The following is a 26,035-nucleotide window of genomic DNA, read 5'->3' as shown; positions in this document are numbered from 1 at the left end:
AGTCATTGTAAGTAGAATTTACATCCCTAGCCTGGATCACTTCTGTGAACTCCAGATTTATATCAAATGGACTACTTCTATTTCCCTTTGCTCTCAAATAGGCACCTCACTTTTAATATCTCCTGAGCAGATCATATCTATGACTACGATGTCACCCTCAGTCTTTGTCATTGTTAGTTGATCAGGCAAAATCTTTTTTACACCCATACCCAATCTCTCAGCACGGAGTACTGACCAGGCATTCACAACGTGTCTAGAATCTAGCCACTTCTCTTCACCTCCACTGTTGCTATTCTGGTCAAAGCTCAGATGACTATAGTTGCTCCCTGACTAATCTTCCTGCCTCCACCTTTATACCCACATAATTCATCCTTAGCAGAGGGGCCAGACTGGAGCTTTGAAAGCAGATCATGACACTTGATGCATCTCTGCTCAAAACCTTCCAGTCCCTGCTGTAACTCTTACACATATACAAGAAAAAGTGAAACAAAATTTGTGAAACAAAATTATTCAACATTTTACCTGTATCTACAAAGATAAAAATGTCTGCATATTCTTTGACCTAGTAGTTCTACTCCTAGGTATATAACCAATACAAATGTGTACAAAATATATGTGCAAGAATATGTATAGCATCACAAATAGCTCTAAACTGGGAACAAACACAAATATCCATTTATAGCAGAATATATGTATGAATTGGGGAACATGTTGATTTATATCACTCACTATGAGAGATTTTACAAGAGAAACATTGGGCATGGCAAAAAAATAAAAAGCACTAAATTACAGAAAATAGTAATTGCTTTAAAGGTGTTAGAAAAAGAAAGAAACGAACTTACGCATATTAGAGTATTTGAAATTCAACAGAGCCCTCTCACAAGTAATGGGGGACAGCATAATGGAACAACAACAACAACCCCAAAAAACACTTAAGTAAATGAGTGCAGAAAACATGGACCATAAAGAAATGCAGCTTAAAGATCTGGAATGTAAACACAGGGAAGAAAACAGTGTGCGAGAAGAACATGACAGAGTTAGTGGTCCCCAGCAAGTACTTAAGGTTCCAAACCCTTCATTGTAGCTGTAGATTAGGATTCTGATTAAGTTTGGGAATATTTTCAGTTTGGAGAAATGTGGGATCAGGAAGGAAATCTCAAGGCATTAGGTTTTACAGGTCTAAGCAACCTCCTGTGCAGCAAGAGCATTCGACTATGCCACTGTGTCAGAAGACACAAGATATTCACAAGACACAATAAAGACTCTGTGGCCAGTAGAGCCCACCTCAGTATCACAACAGGCTGCCAGAAGTATGGAGTTCAATGAGGAAGTGGGAAAGAAATGGGAAAGAAAGGCATATCTAAAAAGACTTGGTAACTGTGGTGGCCACCACTGAAAATGTGTAAACATCAATAAGGCAGATACTATTCTTTCACAGCAAAAAGAGCATGCAGGTAGTTTTTTCCTCTACATCTGTGAAATTTCTAATACAAAATTATCTTCTTGATGAGATATTTCCCTACACTGAATATAAGTTCACTGGGCATGAATTCCAGACATCTGCCAAGGCTGAACAGAGAAAATTTTCTCCTTTATTCCCATGTTCCTTTCCCCAGCACATTCTTAAAATTACCAACTGTAAAGTCAACACAGCTGTCATGGATGCCAGGGAGGGAAGAATGGAGCTGGGGAGAAGAGTGTTTACATGAATATTTCAGGCAGAATCACTAAGCCATAATTTTTATTACTTAAACCAGAAATAGTGGAAAATGAGTAAGCATTCCAGTATTTCAGGATTTTATTATACACATCACCACTCAGCTGCCATACAGAAGTAAACACTGGCATTTTACAAGCTAAATAACTCCAAGTTGTGACAAACCAATAGTTTTTGTCCGCAGTGATATCACACAGCAATTGCCACATGAGCTGTTTCTCTTTGCCTTTTACTTTTATACACATAATTTTGTCATTCTTGGAACAAAATTAGTACCCAAATAAATATGTAAATTCTAGCTGACCATTTGAAAGTTTTTTGAGAATCCTTATAATAGTGAAATAAATAGAATTTCTTTTTTTTTCTAAAACCAGTCTGAAAATAAATAAAACCTAACATTACAGGCTTTGGGTATTAGAGATTAGAAAATTTCGATTTTTTATTTAAACCACTAATTTTCAGATCTCTGTTTTCTTAATATATTTTATATGAATATATAAATTTGTATTCATATCCACTTCAGAAATGAACCCCTTAAAATTACATGCATTTATAAAATAAAACATGCATTTATCTGAAAAGATAAACAAAACTGGTAAACCCTTAGCCAGACTCATCAAGAAAAAAAGAGAAAGGACTCAAATAAGAAGTGAGAGAGAAGTAACAACTTATATCATAGAAATACAAAGGGCCACAGAGAGTACTATGAAACATTATACACCAACAAATTGGACCTCCTAGAAGAAATGGATCAATTCCTAGAAACATACAGTCTTCCAAAATGGGATCGAGAAGAAATAGAAAATCTGAATAGACTGATTTCAGGTAATGAAATTGAATTGGTAATCAAAAAAAAGTACCAAAAAATGAAAGTCCTGGATCAGAGGGATTCACAGGTGAATTCTACCAACCATTTAAAAAAGAGTTAATATCCATTCTTCTCAAACTATTTTAAAAAAACAAAACAAACAAACAAAAAAACTGGGAAAGAAGGAAACCTTCCAAACACATTCTACAAGGCCAGCATTGCCCTGATACCCAAACTGGACAAAGACACCACAAAAAAAGAGGACTATAGGTCAAAAACTGTTATAAATGCAAAAATCCTCAACAAAATATTAGCAAACTGCATACAACAATACATTAAAAAGATCCCCTTCATCATGATCAAGTGGGATTTATTGAAGAAGTGTAAGGATGGTCCAGTATTCACAAATCAATGTGATACACATTAACAAAATGAAGGATAAACAATCGTATGATAATCTCAATAGATGAAGAAAAAGCATTTGACAAAATTCAACATCTATTCATGAAATAAATTTCAACAAAATGGCATTAGATGCAATATACCTCAACATAATAAAGGCCACATTGAAAACTCAAGACTAACATCATACTAAATGGTGAAAAAATGAGAGCTTTTCCTCTAAAATGAAGAACAAGACAAGGATGTCCACTGTCATCACTTTTATGAGACACAGTACTAGAAGTCCTAGCCACAGCAATAAGAAATAAGAAGCATCCATTTGGTAAGGAAGAAGTTAAACTGCCACTATTTGTAGATAACATAATACTGTACATAGAAAATCCTAAAGACTCGATCAAAAATTAGAAATAATAAACGAATTCAGTAAAGTTGCTAGATACAAAATTAACACCCAGAAATCAGTAGCATTTCTACACTAATAGTGAAGTAGCAGAAGGAGAAATTAAGAAAACCATTCTCTTTGCAGTTGCACCAAATATAATGAAATATCTAGGAATAAACTTAACCAAAGAGGTAAAAGACCAGGACTCTGAAAGCCATAAAATAATGATGAAGAATATGGAAGATAACACAAATGGAAAGATATTCCATGCTCATGGATAGGAAGAATAAATATTGTTAAAATGTCCATATTAGTCAAAGATTACATACAGATTTCATGCAATCCCTATCAAAATAATAACATTTTTCACAGAACTAGAACAAGTAATACTAAAATTTGTATGAAACCACAAAAGACCCTGAATAGTCAAAGAAATCTTAAGAAAGAACAAAGCTGAAGGTGTCACAATCCCAGATTTCAAGATATTCTACAAAGCGGTAGTAACCAAAACAGCATGGAATTGGCATAAAAATAGACTCATAGATCAACAGAACAGAATAGGGAGCCCAGAAATAAACCCACACTTAGATGGTCAATTAATCTATGCCAAAGGAGACAAGAAAATACAATCGGGAAAAGACAGTCTCTTCAATAAATGGTGCTAGGAAAACTAGACAGCCACCTGTATAAGAATGAAACTGGATCCCTACACATAAATAAATTCGAAATGGATGAAAGACCTAAATGTGAGACAGGAAACTATCAAAATCCTAGAAGAGAACACAGGCAATAATTTCTTTGACATAAACCATAACAACATTTTTCTAGATTTGTCTTCTAAGGTGAGAGAAACAAAAGCAAAAATGAACTATTGGGACTACATCAAAATAAAAGATTTTGCACAACAAAGGAAACCATCAACAAAACCAAAAGGAAACCCACTGAATGGGAGAAGATAGCAAATGCTATAGCAAATGCTATATCCAATAAGATATTAATATCCAAAATATATAAAGACCTTATACAAATCAACACCAAAACAAAAATAATCTCATTAAAAAATGGACAAAGAACCTGAATAGAATTCTTCCAGAGAAGATGTGTAGAGGGCCAAAGACACACAAAACAATGCTCAACATCATTAATCAAAAGGAAAATGCAAATCAAAACCACAATGAAATATCACATTTTACCTGTCAGAATGGCTAGAATCAAAAGACAAAAAGTAAGAATTGGCAAGGATGTGGAGAAAAGAAACCCTTATGCACTGTTGGTGAGAACATAAATTGGTGCAGCACTGTGGAAAATAGTATGAGCTTCTTCAAAAAATTAAAAATAGAAAGGTGCCTAGGTGGCTCAGTTGATTGAGTATCCAACTCTTGATTTCTGCTCAGGTCATGATCCCAAGTTTCTGGAATCAAGCCCTACATCAGGCTCCATACTGCATGTGGAGCCTGCTTTAAGATTCTCTCTCTCTCTCTCTCTCTCTCTCTCTCTGCCCCTCTCCCCCATTTGCACTCTCATAAAAAATAAGCAAACAAATAAATAATTAGAAATGCCATATGATCCAGTGATTCCACTACTGGATACTCACCCAAAGAAAACAAAAACACTAATTTGAGAAGATATATATGCTCTTACAGATATTGAAGCATTATTTATAATAGTGAAGATATGGAAGCAACCTAAGTGTCCACTGATAGATGAATGGATAAAGATGTGGTCTGTGTGGCGCCTGGGTGGCTCAGTCGGTTGAGCGTCTGACTTCGGCTCAGGTCATCATCTCATGGTCTGTGAGTTCAAGCCCTGCGTCGGGCTCTGTGCTGACAGCTCAGAGCCTGGAGCCTGCTTCCGATTCTGCCTCTCCCTCTCTCTCTGCCCCTCCCCCGCTCATGCTCTCTCTGCCAAAAATAAATAAACATTAAAAAGAAAAAAAAAATTAAAAAAAAAAGATGTGGTCTGTATGTACACATACACACACACACACACATGAATGCAACAGAATATTATGTAGATATAAAAAAGGATGAGATCATGCCATTTGAAACAACATGGATGGATTTAAGGGTATTATGCTAAGTGAAATAAGTCAGACTGAGAAACACAAACATACAATTTTACTCTTGTGGAATCTAAAAAACAAAACAAATGCACAAACAAAATGCAGAATCAGATCTATAAGAGGAGAAATTGATGGTTGCCAAAGGGAAGTGGGGGTGGGTAGGCTAAATGGGTGAAGGAGAGGAAGAGACATAGACTTCCATTTATAGAATGAGTAAGTCACGGAAATAAAAGGCACTACATAGGGAATATAGTCAGTGATACTGTAATAGTATTGTGTGATGATGTAGGTTATCTACACTTGTGGTGAGCACAGCATAATGTCTAGAGATGTTGAATCATTATGTTGTACACCTGAAACTAATGTAACATTGTGTGCCAAGTGTACTTTAAAAAAAAGTGTAAACCACAAAAAAACATGGATTTATCTAATATATGTCAAAATAAAATAGATATATCAAATTTCAGTTTTACTGATATATATATATATCAATTATTGGCAAATTATTAATGAAAATATTTCAACAGATTGATGATATTCCAACATTATGTGATTTTATAATCTAAGTTTGGAAGCTAATGGAGATAAGAGGCTTATAGTTTTTTGAGTTAATTCATTCCATTAGACAATTATTTTTTTAAGGTTTATTTATTTTTGAGAGAAAGAGAGAGAGAGAGAGCAAACAATCATGAGCAAAATAGGGGCAAAGAGAGAGAGGAACAGAGGATCCAAAGCAGGCTCTGTGCTGACAGCAGAGAGCCAGATGCAGGGCTTGAACTCATGAACTGTGAGATCGTAACCTGAGCCGAAGTTGGACGCTTAACCGACTGAGCCGTCCAGGTATCCCCCATTAGACAATTCTTAAAATGAGTGAATTCCTTAAGTAGAGATTATTTCTGGTAAATATCCACCTAGTAATGTGTCCTCTATTGTTTACAGTAACAGATGTAAAATCTGCTTCTTCTGCCATAAAAATAGTCTGTCATTATATAAAAGCAGATAATACAATCCTGGAATTCCAGAATATTGGTTATTTAGCCAAAGTCCCTCTTAAGTTGAAAGCATAACCAGATACAGTCTTTCATATGTAGTGTGACCAGTGTGGGGTTCAAAGGACTCGTCTCATCCCCTGCTCCATACTGCTATCAAATATAAACTCCATAGTACTTTGTAGTGTACTGTCAGTACACTAATAAACAAATTCAGTAAAGTTGCAGGGTATATACTAGCAATCAATAATCCAAAAAGGAAATTAAGAAAACAATGTCATTTATAATAGCATTAGAAAGCATAAAATACTTATGGATAAACCTAAGCAAGAAGGTGAAAGCCTAGGGTGCCTGAGCGGCTCAGTTGGTTAAGTGTCTGACTCTTGATTTCAACTCAGATCATGATCTCACCCTTGAGATTGAGCCCCAAGTCTGGCTCTGCGCTGACAGAGTGGAATCTCCTCTTTCTCTGTCCCTCCCTCACGGATATGTGATCTCTCTCTCAAAATAGTAAACAAACTTTTAAAAAAAGATGAAAGCCTAAAAACTACAAAATATTGATAAAACAAGTTTAAAAAGACACAAATTAATGGCAAGACATCCTGTGTTCATGGACTGGAAGACATAATATTGTTAAAATGTCCATACTACCCAAAGTGATCTAAGAATCAATGCAATCCCTATCAAATTTTTTCAAGAAGAAAAATCTATTCTAAAATACATTTAGAATTTCAAGGGACTACAAATAACCAAAGCAAGCATTAAAAAGAACAATGTTGGAGGGGCTCCTGGGTGGCTCAGTCGGTTGAGCGGCCGACTTCGGCTCAGGTCACGATCTCGCGGTCCGTGAGTTCAAGCCCCGCGTCGGGCTCTGTGCTGACAGCTCAGAGCCTGGAGCCTGTTTCAGATTCTGTGTCTCCCTCTCTCTGACTCTCCCCCATTCATGCTCTGTCTCTCTCTGTCTCAAAGATAAATAAACGTTAAAAAAAAAATTAAGAAAAAAAAAAAAAGAACAATGTTGGAGGTTTCACACTTCCTTATTCCCTAAAACATTACAAAGCTACAGTTATTAAAAGACAAAGTTGGATCAAACTATATACTAAAATTAACTCAAATGGGTTAAAAACCTAAATGAAAGACCCAAAAACTGTAAGATCCTAGAATAAAACATAAAGAAAATCTTCACGACATTGAATGTGACAAAGATTTCTTGGACTTGACACTGAGAGCATAGGAAATAAAAGCAAAAATAGAGAAATGGGGCTACATTATACTTAAAAACTTCTGTGCAAAGGACACAATCAATGGAGTGAAAAGACAACCAACCTATGGAGTAGGGGAAAATATTGGCAAATCATGTATCTGATAAAGCGTTAGTATCCATAATATACAAAGAACTCCTATAACTCAACTACAAAAAAGTAAGTAGTGTGATTAAAAACTGAGCCAAAAACCTGAATAGGCAGAAGTGCTGCTGAAGATATAGAAAGGGATAGAAAACGTGGAACTTCTGTGCACTTTCGGTGGGATTATGAAATGGCAAAACTCACTTTACCTCTAAAACAGTATAACAGTTCCTTAAAAAAAATTAAGAATAGAATTAACATAAGATCCAGCAATACCACTTCTAAATATCTATCCAAAAGAGTTGAAAGCTGTGTCTTGAAGAGATATTTGCACATCATGTTCACAACAACATCATCCACAATAGCCCACTAGAAACAATCCAAATACCCATCAACAGCAAATAGCACAATGGAAAGTTATTCAGTCTTAAAAGGAAAGGAAATCCTGTTACATGTTACAACATGAATGAATCTTGAGGACATTATGCTAAGTGAAGTACGTCACAAAAGACAAATTCTATGCTTCCACTTATATGAGGAATCTAAAGCAGTCATATTGATTAGAAACAAAAAGTAGAATGTCAGGTACTAGGGGCTAAGGGGAGGAAGAAAGAGGGAGTATCGTTAAATGGCATAGAGTTCAGTTTTGCAAGGTGAGAAAAGTTCCAGAGATGTTACACAACAACATGAGTATATAGGTCAACACCTTTGAATTGGACCCTTAAAAATGGTGAAGATGGTAATTTTATACTATATGTTTTTTAGCACAATTTTTTTCATGTTTTTATTTTAATTCCAGTTAGTTAACATACAGTGTAATACTAGTTTCAGATGTGGAATTTCATGATTCGTCACTTACATACAACACCCAGTGCTCATCATAAGAAGTGCCCTCCTTAATACCCATCACCCATTTAATCCATACCCCTGCTCACTTTCCCTCCAGCAACCCTCAGTTTGTTCTCCACAGCTAAGAGTCTGTCTTCTGGTTTGCATCTTTTTTTTTTCTCCAATGTTTATCTGTTTTGTTTCTTGCATTCCACATGAGTGAAATCACATGGTATTTGTCTTCCTGACTGACTTATTTCACTTAGCACCATACACTCTAGGTCCACCCGTATCATTGCCAATGGTAAGATTTCATTCTTTTTTATCGCTAATGTTCCACTGGATATGTATAAATTACATCTTCTTTATTCATTCATCAGTTAATGGGTCTTTGGGCTCTTTCCCTAATTAGGTTATTATTAATAATGCTTCTATAAATATTGGGGTGCATGTATCCCTTCAAATCAGTATTTTTGTATCCTCTGGATAAACACCTAATAGTGCAATTGCTGGATTGTAGCATAGCTCTATTTCTAATTTTTTGAGGAACCTCCATAACTCTTCTCCAGGGTGGCTGCACCAGTTTGTATTCCTACCAACAGTGTGGGAGAATTCTCATTTCTTCACATCCTCACCAACACCTGTTGTTTCTTGTGCTGTTGATTTTAGCCATTTTGATAGGTGGGAGGTGATATTTTATTTTACTTTTGATGTGCATCTTCTTGATAAGTGATGCTGAGCATCTTTTCAGGTGTCTGTTGGCCATGCGTATGTCTTCTTTTAGAAAATGTCTGTTCATGTCTCCTGATATTTTAATTGGATTCTTCATTTTTGGGGTGTTGAGTTTCAAAAGTTCTTTAGATATTTTAGATTCTAACCCTTTATCAGATTTGTCATTTGCAAATCTCTTCTCCCATTCTGAAGGTTGCCTTTAGTTGTGTTGATTGTTTCCTTTGCTGTGCAGAAGCTTTTTACCCTGATGAAGTCCAAGTAGTTTATTTTTGCTTTTGTTTTTCATGCCTCAGGAGACATACCTGGTAAGAAGTTGCTATGAACTGATGTCAAAGAGCTTACTTACTGCCTATGTTCTCCTCTAGGATTTTGATGGTTTCCTGTCTCATATTTAGGTTTTTAAGCCATTTTGAAATTATTTTTGTGTATGGTATAAGAAAGGGGTCCAGTTTCACTCTTTTTCAGGTTGCTGTCCAGTTTTCCAAACACCACTTTTTGAGGAGACTTTTTCCATTAGGTATACTTCTATCCTTTGTCAAAGGTTAGTTGACCATATAGTTGTGGATTCATTTCTGAGTTTTCTATTCTTTCCATTGGCCTATGTGTCTGTTTTCATGCCAGTACCATACTGTTTTGATCACTACATCTTTGTAATATAACTTGAAGTCTGCAATTGTGATGCCTCCAGCTTTGCTTTTCTTTTTCAAGAATGCTCTGGCTTTCAGGGTCTTTTGCGGTTCCATACAAATTTTAGGATTGTTTGTTCTAGCTCTGTGAAAAATTTTAGCACAATTTTTAAAAACCCTGTTATACTTGATGTTCACTAAGAACATGCACCCATATAATATGCTAGTTTATTATGTATGAATTGTTATCCAGTTTTCCAAAGCAGAAATCATTCTTTTTTTATTCCCATTTCTTCTTTATCCAGGCTGGGACTGTAGTCAAGGTAAATGTCTCTGATGCAAAGTTTAATGAGGTGTCAAAGAACTCAATAATTACGAGAGGTAGTATTTTAGTGCATTATGTTTAAAAACATCCAAATTAATGCTGAAAGTTCCATCATGAACAGAATTATTGACGTTTATATAAAGACAAGATCAGTGAAAGTACCATGCCAACCCATATTGGAGCCTAAGGCAAAAAGAAAAATAGATACTATTGATCCAGGGTTAAATCTTTTTCTCTCTATCCACTCTTAGATGACTTTGCCCCAAACCTACTCATAAGACTGAATTCATCTGATCTAAACCTCATCCCTTTCCTCCTCTTCACTTTAGAACCCAGAATCCACTTTTCCTTTATTCCCATCTCTGAGATGTTCCCCCTGCAAGAATTTGGTACACTTGGACTCCTCTTCTGTCCCAGTGTCAGTCTTTCCTTTATTACGTATTTCTGTTCATGGTACAACCACACTCTCAGATACTCAAGAATACAAGTCTGAATCTGCTGAATATATATATATATATAATATATTATATATATATATTATAATATATATATTATATTATATATATTATAATATATATAATATATATATTATATATAACATGTATTATATATATTATATATAATATAATATATATATTATAATATATATATTATAATATATATATAATATAATAATTATAATATATATATATTATAATATATATATATGAATTCATCTGAATCTGCTGAATCTGAGCCTTAAATCTGCTAATAAGTCTGCTTTCTCTGTCAGCAGCTATAATAACCAGTAAATTGTAAATTCTAACTTTAACTCCAGATTCTAACCCAATTCAACATTTCTGTTCCTGCTGATGCTCGCTCCTTATTTTATGTAATGGTTGTGTTTGCAACCACCCTTACCAACACAGTCTGCAATGTGTTGCCAGTTAAACACTGTTAAGGTACCTACTTTCCCATGTCATGCATTCATGGCTACAGGGCAATCTCTGGAAGGAATTTTCTTTTTCTCTTCACTTCTGGCCATTTTAACTACTTCCCAAGAGCTAGCCACCTCTTCTATTAAATCTTCAGGGATAAATAAAGCTAGAAATAACCTCCCTGCCTCTATAGGACTATGGGATTTTTGCATTAGTCACGTGTAGTTTATTTGTTTGCTTATTTATTTATTTATTTCAGAGAAAGTGGGGAGGGGCAGAGAGAGAGAGGGAGAGAAAAAATCCCAAGCAGATTCTGTACTGTCAGTGTGGAGCCCAGCTCAGGGCTCAGACTCACAAACCATGAGATCATAACCTGAGCTGAAAGCAAGAGTCAGACGTTTAACTAACCGAGCTACCCAGGTGCCCCTAGTCGCATGCAGTTTAAATTACTAGTTTTGATCTTATTTATGAAATGTCTCATCTCTTATAAATTGTAAGCTCTCAAAAGGCATATATATATATATATATATATATATATATATAAAAGGCATGTATATATATATACACACATATATAGTAAAACCTCACTTTGCAAGCATCATTCCAGAAACATGCTTGTAATCCAAAGCACTTGTGTATCAAAGTGAATTTCCCCATAAGAAAAAGTGGAAACTCTGATGATTCATTCCACAACCCCAAAATATTCATATAAAAATGATTGCAGGGGCACCTGGGTGGCTCAGTCGGTTAAGCATCCGACTTCAGCTCAGGTCATGATCTCACGGTCCGTGAGTTCGAGCCCCGCGTCGGGCTCTGTGCTGACAGCTCAGAGCCTGGAGCCTGTTTCAGATTCTGTGTGTGTCTCTCTCTCTGCCCCTCCCCTGTTCATGCTCTGTCTCTCTCTGTCTCAAAAATAAATAAACGTTAAAAAAAAAAATTAAAAAAAAATGATTGCAATACTGTAATTAATACAAAATAGCAAATAAAATACAAAATATAAAGAAATATAAACAAATGAACCTGCACTTCCCTTTGAAAACCTTCGTGGCTTGTGTGAAGGAGACGAGAGAGGAGAGTTATTGTCTAGGATGACTTTCTCTATCACTAATGGATGTTGACTATAGTACAGTATTAATAAACTCTTATCATATACTGTATTTAATGTAACTGGCAATAAGACAGCAGAGGGAAGTGGCTCTATGTGGAAGCAGCCTAACCTGGAATGAAGCAAAGCATTCCTAACATTACTCTTGTATGGAAAAGCAAAGGACTGTCCATAGGTGCTTTGAAGTAACAAAAAAAATACACTAGTACCAGTTGTGGGCACATTGCAACATTCTGAAAAATCATTGATTTCTGCCAAATACCGCGGCCAGAGATAAGCATCTGAGCATGGGAGACGATCACCCATATCCCACAGCGAGAGAGAAAGATCAGAACCATTGGCTCAGTTGTGATCATGTGATATTTGGCATCACATGCTACTCATATTGCAAGACATCACTTGTTTATCTAATAAGTAAAATTTCTTAGAAATGTTTTCTCATTTTGCAGAACACTCACAGAACAAGTTACTCCCAATCCAAGGTTTTACTGTACCTTCAATGTCAAGCTAAGTGTTGAAACTTCCTCTGTGTGCGTGAGAGAGAGATAAATGAGACAATAATAACTTTGAATCTCCTCATCTCATAGTTTCCCCACATTATAGGTTATATAGCACTAGCCACTTAAATGCTGTGGGTCCTGAGGAGAAAACGGAGAGCAGTTCATAAAACTTCAGAAATAAAATGTCTCCCTAGGGAATTAAACATTTTTTTTTATTTGTTTACAGGTTAGAAAGCTAATATGTTCAACATGTTTTCAGCCCAAGGGAAACACTAGAGTGCAACCAAATACATTAACACTGTCACTTTAAAACAAATTGGATATTTTTCAAGCTTTGGATGATTATCTCAGGTATGCTTCTGAGAACATGAAAGAATTTTTACATTAATGTAATTAATGTAAAATAACATTCTACCAAAAATTTTTACTTGGACATAATATTATCCATATTAGTATCCATGCTTATAACCATACAAACCAAAAACTGTTATCTTCCACAGAATAAGTGGGCTTACACTGCAGATGGAGAAATAGCTTTTGTACTTTCTCAGATATTCCAGGGAAAAAATTACTCCTTAAAAAGGGAGCCGTCCAGAAAAAAATGGCTTAGAGACTTCTAACTGCAGTTTTAAGAAACAGCCAGTTATTTGACAAGTTTTTATTGAGCTGCTCTACTGACCCCTCTACCAGGTTGGGAGCTATATACAGGAAGGAGAAACCATGATCCCCGCTTTCAAAGAGCCTACAGTTTTGGGTGAACAAAATCCTAAACCATGATATCTATGATGTCTAGTCAGAAAGAGTAAGAGGCGGCTAGCACACTGGAAGTCCTGGTCAAACTGTGCTTCAGAAAATAGGAGATTAACCAAATGAAGAGTCAATTAATTTCATAGGAGTCCACTGGTGAGGCATCACCTCAGAATTAGTATTAGACAAATTTCTGCATCTTGCATGCCCTCCTTAATTTAAAGGAAGCAGCACGATAATGGTAGGCATCTTTACATTCTGGAGGCAATTCATTGCACACCTAGTGTCAGTTGCATTGACACTAAAAGCTGTCAGCTTGAGTAGAGCCTGGAGCAAAAAGAGCCCTATAGCAGATTCAAACTGTGCTGGAAGCAGATTTTCCACTTAGGCTATACAATAGGGCAGAATCTATGGACTCAGATGTGGAAGGGCTATTGAGATACAGTGTTAAGTTTATGTCAGGCTCCATTAAGATAATCACAGTGCAGATTGTTAGGTTGTGCAGGTTCTGCAATAAGGCTACTCCATCTGCAGCAGTGAATCAGGTGCCTTTTGAAAAACAAATCCTGGCATGCTCCCGACCCTGATAACATGGCAATGGAACATTAATTCAACACGTGGCCACAGTATCCATTTGAGCTGGATTATGTTGACATGCCGAGTCATAAATATGGATATTGTAAGCAGTAGTCCATTAAAAGAATATATGAGTAGATAACCCAGACCCCATTTCACCCCATAGAGTTGTACCAGCACCCCATATTTAGGTCCTATTTACAGGCACGTGTGTGGGAGTGTTCTATAGGTGCAGCTGAAAAAGAAGAAAAAGCTCTGAGCTTGGATTTCAGATAGTTCAAGTTAGTATATGGATGTAAGCTAAAAATGAATGGCAGCTGAATTATAGCCACACGCAGGGGTGACTTTGAGAGACAATGAAAGGGAAAATATTCCCAATGGACGACCTTTAAATGGTGCACCTGGCATCCACTTTGTGTGGAAACAGAAGTAGGCAGAAATGGAAACTATATATAGATTCCTGGAAAGTGACCAGAAGCCTGGCCAGCTGGCCAGGAACCTGGAAGAAAAACACTGGAATATTGGACACAAAGAGTTCTGAAGTGGAAACATATGGGTGTACATATGGCAATGGGCAGAATGTCCCTCCGGAATGCAGTACACAAACTACAGCTAAAAACTTTATGTGGTAGTCTCTGTAGAAGAAAGACTATGTGGGCCTAGGAATCAAACGTTGACGTGTTAAGTAGTCCCACTCACCATCTTTCCCAATGACTCACTGGGGGAATTTGTGCTTTCATCCACCTCTCTGGGTTTTGTAGAATTACAGGTCCTGACTCCTATGGTGGGGTGAACTCCTGCCAAAAAAAAAAAAAAAACACAGGGTTTTTTTGAACCGTAAGCTATGGCTATCCTTTCAGCATTTTGAACTTCTCTTGTCTGGAAACCAGCAAGCAAGAAGAGACTTCAATATCTTGGAAGAGATAATTTGCCTTGATGATGAAGAGGAGGTAGGGCTGCTTTTGCTAAGTGGGAAAGAATGTGTAAAATTCCATTGATCCACTTGGTTATCTCTTGGGACTCCCTTGCCCAATTATAACTGAATGGACACATGCCTAAAAAGTAAATAGTTTCCAAGGGCTGAGATCCTTCAAGAATGACAGTTTGGGTCATACCACCAGGTAAGCCAACATGACATGCAGATAAAAGCTAAGGATGAGGAGCATTTAGAATGGACAGTGGTGGAAGGAGACAGTGAGTACTTGCGTAGGCCCCAAAACCAACCTCAAAGGCAGAGTCTGCAGTTAGTTCACTAAGCCCTCTCTTCTAAGTTCCCCCTCAAGAAGATAGACCCATGGGGAGCTGCTCCATGTACATGTATGGAGAAGTGGAATTATAATTTGTAAGGTTTAGACTATGGCAGCCATGGAGTTGGGCCCCTCAAGTCTCTTTTCAAGAGAGCATTTGTTGCAAACAGTGTAGTTAACCTCCAGACATAGCATCTTCCATATCCCTTCTGCTGCAGACCAAAAATTGTCTTTAGCCAGAAAGCTAGGGTAAGTGTAGAATTCACTTTATGCATTCCCCCTCTTGCAGTGACCAGTCTTGCACTGCCTGCTGTCAAAGTCTGAAAAATAGCTCTCATATTTTGTCCAGTATTTTAGCTGTTTTACATGGGAGAATAATTTCCATACCAATTAATCCTACTTGGTTGGAAACAGAAAGCCACTGAGATCTTAACACGATGTTTAATAACAGCTTCATCAGAAATCACAGTATGTCTAAATGCATTCAAATTATAGTAAGAATGAAATTCCCAAGTGTTAACTCTACTTTGGTTGCTTTGATTCAGAGGATCATGCATATAATCTCTAAAACATTTCTTATCCATAAATCTATACTTAGATGAACATTAGGATAATTTGAACACACCATGTCGCTTTGTTATTGAAAGTTATTTGAATAAATCCTGCTGTTAAAGTAATACCTGATAATACCCACAGCTAAAAAATTCACAGAAATGCTGGAAATTACAAACATACAACTTTTTCAGAAAACTACCTAATTCAAATTGATATACAAGTCAACCAAATATCAGCTCCTGACAATTTTTAAATGGATCATAATGGCACACAATGGAGATTAAATGCAGCCCTAAGAAATTGCAATGTCATTAAATCATTTAATGATCATATAACAGAGAAATTGATTTGGAAGGAAATCTAAAGATCACCAACCCAATTCTCTTATTTTTATTTATCAATGTTTTGAGGTTTTCTGGTTTTGACTTTGTAAGTATTTATTCATTTTTTTAAGAAAGAAAGAGGGCGCATGTGTGCATACAAGAAGGGGAGGGACAGAGAAAGAGGGAAAGAGAGAATCTCAGGCAGATTCCATGCCCAGCACAGAGCACCAAGCCAGACTCAGTCTGATGACCATGAAATTATGACCTGAACTGAAAAAAAGAATCAGATGCTTAACCAACTGAGCCACCCAGGCACCCTGTAAAGTTCATTTTGAATTTAACTGAAATTAATATTTAAACATTCTTACATTAAGCCATGATTGGACGTGTCAACACAGATAAAAACAGAAAGCTCAGTTCACTGTGGCTCATTTTAGTCAATCTATTTCTTGTAGTGCTGTTGGAATTGTTTGAGCCACTAAATATTAAAAATTAGCTAAGGTAATCAGCTGATTAATCTAGTGATAAAGTGGTATATTTGTGCAAAGTTTATAAAATCGACATGTAAGCTTTTTGGGTTTAATATTAAATTGTGCTTTATTTTATCAGTTTCTACGATTCCATTACTGACCTGATCAAGTAGGTAACATTGTGATCTTACTATAATTTTTAAATTAAAATTAACTTCAATTAATTCAAAATGGATTTTACTTTAATGTCAGAAGATTCCAATGCCAATTTTAAAAATAACATACAATTGTTATTTATGTAAATTCTCAAACTTCTTTGGTTGCATACTTGTAATTTGGATTCCTTCCATCCATGTTTTATAATAGTGAGATTGTCTCATAGTAATATACAAAACAAGTTTCTTTGTAAGAAACAAATATCAAATATGTTAAGAAAAAACAATTCTGTCAATACATTAAAATATGCTCTAATATTCCCTCCAAAATTAGCATATGTATCATAACCTGCCTATATTTTGCTATCTTATTTCTTTACAAACATCAGTTTTCATATACAAAACATGAAAATAATGTTTGACATAAAAAATTCAAGAGTGGGTTTTTGCAGTATCTTTTGGTTGATGAACTATTTGTTATGATCACACTATTTTTTTTTAAATGTTTACTTATTTATGTTTGAGAGAGAGCAAGGGAGTGTGAGCAGGGGAGAGGCATCGAGAGAGAGAGAGAGAGAGAGAGAGAGAGAGAGAGAGAGAGAGAATCCCAAGCAGGCTCTGCACTGCCAGCATGGAAGCCGATGTGGGGCTCAAAACTCATGAACCACGAGATCATTACCTGAGCTGAAATCAAGAGTGAGACACTTAACCAAATGAACCACTGAGACACCCTAAACCAAATATATTCAAAAGAGAAAAAAATTATACACACAAAGCATCTCAATAGATACTGATAAGAAATTTTTAAATATGGATGTTTGGCAATATTCAACATTCACTCATTTAAAACTATCTTGGTTAAGTGAAAATATAAGCTATGTACTGAATATGATAATACATCATCTCAAAGCAAAATTCAACCCTATGTGTATACTAAAATTAAAAAAGACCCTCCCACTAATGTAAAAAAGACTCGAGTATCTATTTTCATGTTTCTAACTGTATTTAGAAATACTGTCTCTTAGGGGCGACTGGGTGGTTCAGTCGGTTGAGCATCGAACTTCAGTTCACATCATGATCTCACAGTTTGTGAGTTCAAGCCCCGCATCGGGCTCTGTGCTGACAGCTCAGAGCCTGGAGCCTGCTTCGCATTCTGTGTCTCCTTCTCTCTCTGCACCCCCCCTCCACTCACGCTCTCTCTCTCCTTCAAAAATAAATAAACATTAAAAAATTTTTTTAAATAAAAAAAGAGAAATACTGTCTCTTCAATATTACAAGAAAAATAGATTTTGAAAAATATTTTCACAAGATATGATTATTATCTAAAGAAGTAAGTACACATAGTAAGAAAACTGTTTAAGTTTTTAAGGTAGTCATTTGTTAAATACCTAGACAAAAATCCATGCCATTTTCTACATATCCATGTCATAATTTTGAAAACACGTTGACAACAAACTCATGGTAAAAATGGGATGGGACTTTGGAGTTATTGAGGAATTTAAAATTTTTGAAGGTGCAAAACAGATGAAAATTTATTTCACAAATGAAATAAAGCGAGTTGAGGAAGCCAGAGATATATGAATACGTATCGAAGTGCTGAACTGAAATTTGGATTCAATCTGCCTACAAGAATCTTTATGAGGCTGACAACTCCGAATGAGTAGAGAAGAGTGAGAAAGTTGCAGGTAACCAGTTTCCAATGTGCCCTCCCTACGTGCTGCACAACCCAGGAATCCAGACCTACAGGCAGCCTAATGTTGATCCCCACAAAGCACAGATACATACTAGAGTCTAGAGAGGATTACAGTCTGAAGGTGCATTTTTGAGAAAAAGTTTCTAGAAGCCTATGCGGTGATGAGCTGTCTCCCCTCATTTCTGTAACACATATTGTTCTACCCTATACCACGGTGGTATACGCACCCAGATCCTGTAAACTGGCAGCAGAGCCTAATTGTGTGAAGTCTGGGGAAAACCGGTCTGGTCAAATTTGGGCAGGAGAGTCTGGGCTGTGAACAGGTGACAGGCCACACGTGAGAGGATGCACATTTCCCAGGATGTTATCAGAGTAGCAAATGACACCACAGTCACAAATTCTTTGTCAAAGAAGAAATTTCCTTGACACAGTAGACCAAGGTTTATGAAGTTATAAATTTACAATTCTTAGAGAAATTTTTAACAGGCAAATCCTGCTTTTTAGTAACTTTGTTCTAAGTAACCTTACTAAATAATGCTTATTATGAAATTAAATTTATTAAAAATTAAGTCAAATGATTGAACATAATTTATTACATTGGTAATATGGATGGGACTGTGGAAAAGGACATTAGGTAAAAACTAAGGAAATACAAACAAAATATGGACTTTAGTCAATAATAATATTGGTTCATTAATTATAACACATTTATCATACAAATGTAAGTATTGTTATGGGAACTTTCTATGCTACCCTCAAATAATTTTCCATAAATCTAAAACTGTTCTTAAAAAATGCAGTTTATAAGAAAATTATAACTAAAACTTTGGTATGATTAAATTATGAATTGGGTTTACCCATGGGAATGCCTTAGGGCAAATTCACACTCAGTTCATCATTTTTCTTTTGTTTTTGTGAAACCTATCAATTTATTTCATGTTAAAGTGTAGCAAAATCTCTCTCTCTCTCTCTCTCTCTCTCTCTCTCTCTCTCTCACACACACACACACACACACACCCCTACGCACCCCACTAAAAAGTAATCTAGCACATGGTTAGAAGAATATTAAAAGAAGAAAAGACTTTTCCAATCTGGTATCTGATTGATAGTATTTACTGGGCCTTTGCAATGTTCCAAGCACAATTCTAAAATTTCGTTCTGTTTTATGTTAGCAATTCACTGTGCCAATTAAAATCCCTATGAGGATGTCCATCCTTTGTTACAATGTAGAAAGTTGCAAGGGCCTGTTGCTTTCACCCTAGCAATAAGAGTAAGATATGCTACAACGTCACAGTTTTTTTTTCCATTTATAGCCCTGATGATACAAAGAAATATATACAGATTCCAAACAGCAAAGAGTCTTCTCTAGAAGGAAAGAAACATGAATGTTTTTATTTCTGCCAGAGCTGTAGAAATAGGCCATAGAAATCTTCACATAGAAGTTAACTGGTCGAATGTAGAGTGTGCTTTTAGTGGCTGCCATATGTATTAGATTCCTTGAGGAGCCCCAGCAATTCAGTAAATCTGCAGACACACACGCAGACTCTTTCCCTTGGACTGTCCTGGAATATGCTGCAGGCTGGTAGAAAGACACAAAAGCTGAGAAAGAGTGCACTGAAATCCAAAGTGCAAGCCAGCAGCCCACTGAAAACAGAGGAGCAAAAGAACTGAGAAAGAGGCCTGTATGTGCTCCAGGTCTTAACCAAATGCACTTCCCTCAGTGGTCCCTGAAGCCTGGAAGCAGGGCATAGAGCAGAAAATAAACTCCCTAAGTTCAGAAAACTGAGAGTAGAATGGAAAAATTAAAGAGCCCCCTAGCTAGAAATATTTTAGAAAAAATAAAACTGTCTTTATTAGCAGATGACATGATTGGGAGAAAAATCCTGAGCAATCTACAAGAGGCTACAATAAATAAATTTAGTAAGGTGTCAGGATACAAGTTCAATGTACAAAAATCAATTGTTTTCTTACATACTAACAACAGTTGAAAAATAAAAATTTTAAAATCCATCTCATAATAGTTTGAAAATTACTTAGAAATGAACTGAACAAAAGACATGAACGACATGCATTAGAAACAATTATGGACATCATGTAGGAACCAAGGGCAGGCTGCCCCAAAAATGTGCCACATTGGCATATTGATTAAATAAGAAACAACCCATGCAAAACCACCCAAGCTCCTCCTCTGACTCCCTGAAAGCAGGAAGCAGAGCTCCCATATGAAAAACATCCTCCCTATACTACGAAGTAAAAAGACATCCTTATCACCAGAGATAGAGACTTTAAAGCTGAGAAAATTGTAAACACAAACCTTATTTAATCACCTGCTACCTCAGCCCAAATTCTGCTTAGAATTCCTTACTCATTAAAGGTCCTAAACATCTGATTTACTTATCCTAGAAATTCTCACAGATTCATGGTCTCTTTATCCAAAATGTATAAAAACTGCCTGCCTTGGTTATTTCCTTAGGTCCAATTATCAGGCCACTGTGCACACATAATAAAACTTCATGTTTTTTCTCCTCTTAACCTGTCTCATGTAAATTTAATTCTTAGTCCAACTGAAAGACCTTGAGGGTAAAAGAAGAATTCTCTCCCCACAACAGGCAGAGAGAAATGAAAATAAAACCCAAATAAATGGAGATATATTGTTGTCCCTGAATTAAGAGATACAGTATAAGTAATCTCATCAGTTCTTTCCAAACTGATTATAGATTCGTTATAATCTCAGTCGTGATTTCAGCAGGCTTCTAATAGAATTTGGCAAGATAATTTTAAATGTTATAAAGAAATACAAAGAATATGGAGTAGATGATAACAATTTTTGAAAAACAAGAGTTTTAGGCTATACCTACATGACTATACTACTTGATTTCAATACCCTCTATCAATTCCCTATGGTATTAGCCTTAGGATAGACATATAGATGAAAAGGAAAGAATAGTAAATCCATCGTAGACCACAACTGAAAAAAATCAGGTAATTTTTCAAAATAGACTTATTTAGAACACTTTCAAATTTAAAGAAAAACTGAGAAGACAGGGGCACCTGGGCGGTTCAGTCAGTTAAGCATTTCATTCTTGATTTCGGCTCAGGTCATGATTTCACAGTTTCATGGGTTTGAACTCCATGTCAGATTCTGTGCTGACCCTGAAGAACCTGCTTGGGATTCTCACGCTCTCTCTGCCCTCCCCTGCTCACATTCTCTCTCTCTCAAAATAAATTTAAAAAAAAATAGAGAAGATAGTATGTGAGTTCCCATATAACCCACATCCAATTACTCCTACTATTAACGTCTAACATTAGTATGCTATATTTGTTATAATAAATCAATATTCATACATAATTAACTAAACTCCATATTTTACTCACATTTCTTTAGTTTTTATCTAACATCCTTTTCCTGTTGAGAGTCCCACTCATAATATCACATTACATTTAGTTGCCGTATCTCCATAGGCTCCTCTTAGCTGTGATAGTTTCTCCACTTTCCTTGCTTTTGATGATCTTAATAGATTTGAAGGCTACTGGTTAGGTATTTTGTAGGATGCCTTCTATCGAGACGAGTCTGATGTCCTTCTAATCATTAGACTGGAGTTATGGTTTTTTGAAAGGAAGACCACAGTGGGTAAGTACCATTTTCATCATTATATCAAGCCTACCTAATACTAAGATGACTTACTCTTGATATTAATATTAATCACCTGGTTGAGGCAGTGTTTGCCAGATCTCTCTACTACAGGCTTGTTCTTTTTCCCTTTTCCATATTGTACTCTTAAGAAGGAAGTCACTATGTATGGCCTACACATAAAGGGTGGGATGTCAGGTACCATCTCCTTAAGAGAAAACATTTACTTAAATCTGGAATTTTTCTGCACAGATTTCCCTCTTCCCCATTTAATTCCTTTATGAATCATTTATTTATAGCAGAATAGTTATTTTATACTTTGGGTTATAATCCAGTACTACTTTACTGTTTTTTTTCTCAGATTGCTCTAGCTCTGGCCATCAGGAACTCTTTTGTTTGGCTTTCATATACCTTTGACATACGTCTCTCAATAAGGGCTTTGAGAACTTCCTGACTTGCAGATACTCTAGGGTACTCCAGTTCATCTTGTGTATTTCCTGCCCCAGTTTTAGAATGAGACTTTTCTCTAAGGAGCCCAGGTTTCTTTTATTGGAGAATATTAGAAACCAAGTTCTGAGTTGTTATTGGCACATCAGGCTTTTCCAGTTGACAGAGATAGGAAACACACGTATGTCTACTAACATATACATGATATACATAAAATATACATGTACACACAAACCCTAAAATGTTCTACATATGTGCTTGTATGTATAGTATACATATACTATACACACATAAGTATTTCTATGTGTAACCATCTGTGTCTGTATTAGGTAGGATGGAAGTCTTAAGCCACTGATATAAAGCCTACTCTAGGCAATGGTCTCAGAAGACTGATGAGGACAGCAACAGAATTACTGGAAAGGGAAGGGTGAATATACAGAGTATAAAAAAAGTAAGTGGCCAGCTGCCCACTGAAGACCAAATTAAAATTCTAAATCATACAAGGAAATCTGATAAGGCAACAAAATAAATAATTGAGGCTCACAAAACTCAAGTAATAGAAAATAAATGAGACTTTAAAATAAGCATGCTTAAAATTCACAGAGAGATCAACATGGAATATTAAAACTATGTCTGTTACAAACAGATGAAAATGTTGGATAAATGAGATAAAAAAAAAAAACATAATAACGTGGCCTGGCAGGAGCTAAACTGTGGCTTTACTGGAGTGTTAGTACAGAAGCAAGAAAGTAAGGAATTTGGCTTCTGGAAGGTGAAAAGAACCAAAATATCACAGCAAGAAATGGTGGAACAGACACAGGAGGAAGCCAGAAAAGAGGCAAGCCCATAATATGTTAAAGGGTAAAAATTCTCCCCAAATCTCTATGATACTGACAGGGGCTAAACAGGCAGACAGCACACAGTCAGCCTCTTAGGAACTGAGCCAAAGCACCTGCTGCTTCCATAAGCACCTCTGTCAGAGCCCCAAATCCCTACAGGGCTGGTAATGCCAAGCCATGATTATTCAGCCTTGTTGTGCACTGTAAAGAGGGATATACTAATCAATATCCCAGTAGGATCTTTAACATTTTTAGATAATTTTTTCCAGCAGCAATAAGTTAGTAATGTCAACAAATAAGGACAAATGACCAGATGGCAGGTACACGAGGCTTGCTGGACTAGCATTCATTGGGGGAAAAACTCAGGAAGTCAGGATCAGTAGCAGGCTTGTGTGGCCCCCATTGCCCGCCACAAGATTGGCAGGTGCAGAGCAACCTGGCAAAACCAGTCATCAGACTCCAGCAGGGAGATCCTGCTGCTTGGGCCATGGGGCTTCAAGATAGCTCATTAACAAAACTCTAATCAATTACTCTGGTGTTCTCATGGGTTGTGATAGAACATCAATACAACGTAAGAGAATGTTCCTCCTGACATCTCCAGCCTATTCAGGTGTGATCAGGGGCTGGTGTCCATGACTAACAGTTACTGGTATTCAGTGATAGAAGCAGGTTGCAGGATTTACCATATCAGTGTTCATGGCTGGATATGAGCTATCCTCCTTCCTTGGCACTAACAGGGAGCCCAAGTTTCATGGTTAGCTGGAGTTTGTGGTCCTAAACAGCTGGTGGCAAAAGTAACCTACAGCGGCAAGGTGGAGTAATCTCCGGAGATGCCTGACGGTCTGTTCTGAGGAGCAGCCAACAGTGCAAGCCAGGGAGCCAGCCAGGGACTGCCTACACTGGAGACAGACCACAGAAAAGCACAGGATGTACCAGAGGTGGAAGTCCAAGTCAAACATAGAAGGACAGCCTCACTAAGCAACCAAGAGGGTCAGCTTTACCCAAGGCGATCTCAGCAGCAAGTACCCATGGCAAGTTTCCAGGCAGAACTGAGACAAGCATTCTCATCTGAGACAGTAAGAGATGGTTACAGTCATATTGGAACATCTAGGTAGCTGATTTCCACATGAAACACCAGGTTCTATCAACTGTTTGAAGCTTCTGTCCCAACTTGCACTGGTTGTGGTAGTGCCTGCATCATACCTTTATCTGTAGTCTTCACTAAGCTGTAGGTATTAAGGATCCTGAAATCGACATTGGATTTGGTGCTGTTTTGGAACACCAACTACGACTGTGGGAAAGCGAGTTGCAGCAGCACATTGACCATAGAATGAGATGTATCCTGCAAGATGGCCAAATCTTCATTGGCCATTGGCACCTTAAGGCTTTTGACAAGCATATGAACCTGATCCTCTGTGATTGTGATGAATTCAGGAAGATCAAGCCAAAGAATGTGAAGCATCTGGAGCGTGAAGAAAAGCGGATCTTGGGTCTGGTGTTGCTGTGTGGGGAGAACTTGGTTTCCATGACTGTGGAAGGACCACCCCCCCCCCAAAGTACCCAAATGCCCAAAGGCATTTCTCAGGTACCATTTGCTGGAGGCTCTGAGGTTGGCAGAAGATCTGGCAGAGGAATGCCAGCTGGTGTTCCAGTTCCCCAGGCTCCTGCTGGATTAGCAGAGCCTGTCCGAGGGTTTGGGGGCCTTCCACAGGGAAGAGGCACTGTAGCAGCTACTCTTGTTGCTACTACTGGCAGCATTGTTGGAGCCCCAGCTCAGTATCCACCAGGATGGGGGACACCACCCATTCCTTTGGTCAAGCAATACCACCTCCAGACATTATGGTTCCTCCACCTGATATGAGACCCACCCATGGGCCCACCAACAAGCTTCCCTCTGCTCGAGGGATGCCAGTAGGCATGCCCTCTCCAGGAATGAGACCCCTATGTCCCCAGGAATGCATCCATGAAGACCCTAGGATACTTTGATCCTTCTTAAGTTACTTTTTCCCCTGCCATGTGTCTTGTGAAACTCTGTAGAGTGTTTGTGAGCTTTTGTTTCCTATTTGCTGCATTAATACTAGCTAATAAATGTACAGATGCACAGAGCAATTAAACTGCAGAAAATAAGGTAACCTATAGTGTTAGAAGTCAGGACAAGTTGTTCTTGGAGCGCTATTGATATGTGAGCATATGAGGATATGAGGGAGCTTCTGGAATGCTGCTAAAATTCTCTTTCTTGATCTGGATGCTCGTTACACAGGTGAGCTTAACCTTATGATAAGCTGTCAAAATGTGTACTTATAATTTGTACACCTTTAGATGCATATTATTTTTCAACATAAAATTTAACATTAAAAAAGAAATAGCTCGACCACATCTAGATGAGATAAAGTACAAAGCAAGGGACAAACACTTTCACCAAGATCAACTGGGGGGAAAAAAGAATAACTGCAGTGGATTGTAGCAAATCAGATATGTTAAGATTGGTGAGTTTACAATATTTATTTTTTAAAGGTAAATAGTCCTATGGACCAGGAGGATTTAATTATTTTAAATTTGTAGGCACCTAATAAAATTTCTTCTAAATAAATGAGGAAACAAAATCTATGAAAA

The 26,035-nt window shown here is 36.9% G+C and overlaps 1 protein-coding gene across 1 annotated transcript; it reads left to right on the top strand.

Annotated features, from left to right (window-relative positions):
* The first annotated feature begins 955 nt into the window (after nt 1-955).
* Nucleotides 956-25,408, top strand: LOC132693076 (small nuclear ribonucleoprotein-associated protein B-like). The gene is given in 6 exon segments (XM_060655856.2): nt 956-1,054; nt 14,923-15,012; nt 24,281-24,349; nt 24,352-24,508; nt 24,655-25,230; nt 25,233-25,408. Coding segments are annotated over 6 exon segments (1,167 nt in total).
* The last annotated feature ends 627 nt before the right edge of the window (nt 25,409-26,035 follow it).

The sequence above is a fragment of the Panthera onca genome, chromosome B1, assembly GCF_046562875.1.
Source record: "Panthera onca isolate mPanOnc1 chromosome B1, mPanOnc1 haplotype 2, whole genome shotgun sequence".
NCBI lineage: Eukaryota > Metazoa > Chordata > Mammalia > Carnivora > Felidae > Panthera > Panthera onca.
This window is presented reverse-complemented; position numbering and strand designations above follow the sequence as displayed.